Here is a 5000-nt window from a genome sequence, read left to right on the forward strand (position 1 = left end):
TGAGACATTCAATCTTCTCGACAAGTTGCGAAGTCTTTCTGTTAGTCTATATTGTTTCAAAGAGGCATAGGCTGTGTGTGTGGTGTGTGTGTGTCCGTGTCTGTGTGTCCGTGTCTGTGTCTGTGTCTGTGACTGTGTGTCTGTGTCTGTCAGCACGGGCACTGACCATGCTGACCATCTGCATGATTTCCAGAGAGGTTCCAGCCAAGGGCAAGTTCGTCACCACCCTCAAGCTGAAGCCCGGCAAGAAGGGGCAGAAGGAGATCGTGGCCGTCTTCAACTGCCAGGAACTGGAGGACATCAACGGGTCACACGCCATCAACATCGGCGCTTAGCCCCCGTCCTGATGACGTCACAAGCCCGTCAAACATCGGCGCTTAGCTCCCCGTGATGACGTCACAATCCGTCGAACATCAGCGCTTAGCTCCCCCTGATGACGTCACAAGCCCGTCAGACATCGGCGCTTAGCTCCCCCTGATGACGTCACACGCCCGTCAAACATCGGCGCTTCGCTCCCCTTGATGACGTCACACGCCGTCAAACATCGGCGCTTAACCCCCGCCCTGATGACGTCACAAGCCCGTCAGACATCAGCGCTTAGCTCCCCCATGATGACGTCACAAGCCGTCAAACATCGGCGCTTAGCTCCCCCTGATGACGTCATACGCCATCAACATCGGCGCTTAGCTCCCCCTAATGACGTCACAAAGACTGGTTTGGACTTCGGTATAGCTTCGGTATCTGATCCATGACGGAATCTGTTTCGAACTTTGATTTTATTTTAAGACTTAGAATATTCGCTTTGTTAGTAGTCGTCCGGATTTCAATCTCGAAATGTGGCTCATGGCGTATCAGAGCATTTGCTTCACTTGTAATTTTGGCAACTAGATGGGCTTGTCTCCAACTGTGGCTCAAGACTGGGAACATCTGCTTTTATTGCTGTGACATTCCGCTTAGTTAGGCCGTTTGTTCGACGGTCTTTTGTCTCAGGCAATCGCTTTAATTACTGATAATTTAGACGAGCTAAGTAGGTGTGCTGTCTCGACCTGTCGGATGATAATTCAAACATTTAGATTTCGTGTATTTGGTTTACCATCATGAATTTTAGTCTTCAACTTTGGCTCAAGGCTCAAAGTATTAACGCTTCGCAGGCAAATTTGTATCGACTCATAACACTGACTCAGACATACTCTTCACATTTAGTCTTGGCTAACCATGCACACAGGCTACATTCTCCAACTTTAGCTCGAGACTTAGACATTGGCTGTCAGCACAGTCTCAAACAGTGTGTTCATCATTTAGATAAATAATGAAAAGTTTAGTATCCAGATGGTCGTCGGTGAAAAACGCTGGAGACGTTTTTATGTGATACGTATTTCATTATTTTCTCTTCACGTATATTTTCAACAGCTTATTTTTCGTTACTTTAGAAATCGTTGCAAAAGTTACATGAATATGTTTCCCTTTAAAAAAAAAAAATATATATATATATATATATATATATATATTCTTTTAATTTGATGCTCCTGTCGTTTACAGTTCATGCAGTGGTAACATGTTTTGAATTTAAAGACAATAATCTTGCCTTTCACAGTAATAAATAAGACGTTGGTCCGAAAACATGCTGATGATAGCATTGACCTGAAACATGGCTCCGACAGTCTGCTGCCTTACTTTGATCTCAGGAGCTGAATCAACAGGACAGTACATCCATTATCAATTTACATCTTTACAAAATGGAACCTTAAGAACTATGATGACCACCAGCAAATGGAAACGTTTTCCGAATTGTTATGGAATTGTTCTACATTGTGTCCCGTAGTGCAGAACTGTGATTAAAGAATCGTGAGAAGTTAACTCAACATAACTTACCTAAACAACAATTCATTGGGCTGATTTTAGTCTTTTTCTGGGTTCTATTTCCTAATCTTCCTATTATCGATTTGTTTTTCTGCGTTGTTAGCGTTAGTTGATATTTTTACTATTAGCTGATGTTTATGCAACACGAGTGTGCTGTAAAAACAACACAATAATGCGCATTAAGCAACAAACACGCATTTTGCTACTTCTTAAGCAGACACCAGCATAATCAGATGTATGTACCTATCTCAGTGCAGTTTCTTATATATATATATATATATATATATATATGATGCAAGCGATCATGGTGATGGAACATGAACAAGTTCTTTCACGGCTTCATAGTTTATGTTCTGCTTTTTCATGCCGTGTCTGATAACAAGGGTGTTTTGCTTTGCTGTGCTACGTACATTGTTTACAACATACAGGAAACATTATTTGCATGGAATTTTTTTTTTTTTTTTAATGAAATAAAATTAGTCGCACATAAAAGGACTGTGTGTGACAGTTGAATTGTATAGTTTTATTAACCCTTTTTGCTCTTGGAGGTGTCTTTTGTGATAGTAGTGCTTTGAACTCTGAAGATAAAACGATGTGTGTGAACAAATGAAACAGATACACAAGCAAGGAACGAAAAATCAGAAGATTCTTGACATATTTCTATGCTATTGTTTGAAACTTCGTGCTGTATTCAGATTAAATCTGAAGGTCCATTAAAAAGAAAAGACGTGTAAAAAAATAAAAAATTTAAAAAGTAAAAAAGAAGATGTTGAAAAGAAACCACTCAAAGTATGGGGCATAAAACCAAAACACTCATATTTCAACAGACTTGGTTTGAGCAAAACCTCGTGTTTTCTTATAGAAGTGTATATTTGTATATATATATATATATATATATATATATATATATATATATATATATATATATATATATATATATATATCCAAATGTTTTAACCCAATATATGTGTCAAATGATGGTCAGGTAGGCTCAATCTAAAATGACTAGAGATATGGACGCTGTGACCTGATCTAAAACCAACTTCATTCCAGTGCCATGACTGTATTGTGTTGTGTTGTATTGTGTTGTATTGTACTGTACTGTACTGTATTGTGTTGTGTTGTGTTGTATTGTATTGTATTGCATTGTACTGTACTGTACTGTACTGTACTGTACTGTATTGTATTGTATTGTACTGTGCTGTATTGTATTGTGTTGTGTTGTAGTGTACTGTATTGTATTGTATAGTATTGTGTTTTGTTGCATTGTATTGTATTGTACTGTACTATACTATACTGTGTTGTGTTGTACTGTGTTCTGTTGTGTTATGTTGTAGTGTACTGTATTGTATTGTTTTGTATTGTATTGTGTTTTATTGCACTGTATTGTATTGTACTGTATAGCATCACTCTTTTGTCACAACAGATGTCACAGTGTGAAATTCGGGCTGCTCTCCCAAGGCAGAGCGCGTCGATAAAGTACAGCGCCACCTTTTTTTTTTTTCTCTCCCTTTTTCTTTTCTTCTTTCTTTCTTTCTTCTGCTTGCGTGTGTTTCTGTTTGCCCTTCAAAGTGGATTTATTTATTTTTCTACAGCATCTTTGCCAAGAACAACCCTTTTGTTGCCGCAGTGGGTTCTTTTACGTGCGCTAAGTGCATGCTACATACGGCAATGCGGTTTATAACGTCTCATCTGAATGACTAGCGTTCAGACTACCACTCAAGGTCTTGTGGAGGGAGAGAAAGATAATGGCGAGTGTGGCCCGGATTCGAACCCGTGCGTTCAGACTCTCACGCTTTTCTAGGTGGACGCGTTAGCACTAGGCCAACACTACACTGCTTTCCACTACAGGGCACTTTCTGGACAGGTCCTACCACACAGTCACACTTCTTCTTCTTCTTCTTCTTCTTCTTCTTCTTCTTCTTCTTCTTCTTCTTCTTCTTCTTCTTCTTCTTCGTTCGTGGGCTGCAACTCCCACGGTCATTCTTATGTGTATGTACACGAGTGGGTTTTTACGTGTATGACCGTTTTTACCCCGCCATGTTGGCAGCCATACTCCATTTTCGGGGTTTGTGCATGCTGGGTATGTTCTTGTATCCATACTAACCCACCGAACGCTGACATGAATCACAGGACTTTTAACGTGCGTATTTGATCTTCTGCTTGCGTGTAGACACGAAGGGGGTTCAGGCACTAACAGGTCTGCACATTATGTTGACCTGGAGGATCCACACACATCAAGGGAGACTGCTGTTGCAAGTAACGACACCCTCTCATCCCGACAGTCTGCCAGTTCAGCGATAGAACAGGAACAGAAAGATCGCCAGGAGGTTCAAGGGACATTACCATTGATAGCACTCCAGTACGAGCTTATTTTGTGGTTACTGCCCTTACTCTGAGAAATTCTCTCGTGGGATAGGGGAAAAAAAGGGGTGGTTGGGGTTTTTTGTTTGGGGTTTTTTGTGTGTGTGTGTTGCTTTTGTTTTGTTTTTTGTTGTTGTTGTTTTTTTTATGACGGGAAGAATGACCTCCCCCCCTTACCCCCTACCCCCCAAAAAAGAACTTGACCACGTAGTTCAACACTGCTCGTATTCAAGCTCGATTCTAAGCAGAAAGGTCTTTCGGTCTTTGATAAACAGCAAGCTTTCTGATAAGTGCCAAGCTTTGCCTGACTGATAAGTACCAAGATCTGTGCCACCAAGCTGTCTTCGATATGTGTTAACCAGTTTCAGTGCAGTGTAAGGTACATCCACCCACACACACACACACGCCCATGGTGAGATAACTACCCCAGGAAGGTGGGAGGGGTTAGGGGGTGGGGGGGGGAAGGGACCTATGTGACAGTCCTCTGACACAAGACAAATGTGACAGAAGTGTAAAGGTGGCAGAGTGGTTAAGAAGCTCATCTGTCAATACAGTGTCCGTGAGGGTCTGGGTTCGATTCCCGCTCTCGTCATTTCTCTCGAAATTGACTGGAAAATCAAACTGGTCTTTCGAATGATACGGGCGCAATAGTCGAGTGGTTTAAGCGTAGGGCTTTCAATCTCAGGGTCCGGGGTTCGAATCTCGGTAACGGCGCTGGTGGGTAAAGGGTGGAGATTTTTTTTCCGATCTCCCAGGTCAACATATGTGCAGACCTG

General features: G+C 41.5%; 1 protein-coding gene across 1 annotated transcript in view; it reads left to right on the plus strand.

Moving 5' to 3' along the window:
- The window catches only part of LOC143300278 (hemocyte protein-glutamine gamma-glutamyltransferase-like), a gene marked incomplete at its 5' end in the record, with an annotated part of 33694 nt that extends 31574 nt beyond the window's left edge, over positions 1–2120 (plus strand). Inside the window, one exon of the mRNA XM_076613874.1 lies at positions 194–2120. Coding sequence (XP_076469989.1) covers positions 194–335 — 142 coding nt within the window. The remainder of the gene's footprint in view (positions 1–193) is intronic.
- Positions 2121–5000: the final 2880 nt, after the last annotated feature.

This window comes from Babylonia areolata, chromosome 26 (assembly GCF_041734735.1).
Source record: "Babylonia areolata isolate BAREFJ2019XMU chromosome 26, ASM4173473v1, whole genome shotgun sequence".
NCBI classification, from domain to species: Eukaryota; Metazoa; Mollusca; class Gastropoda; order Neogastropoda; family Buccinidae; genus Babylonia; species Babylonia areolata.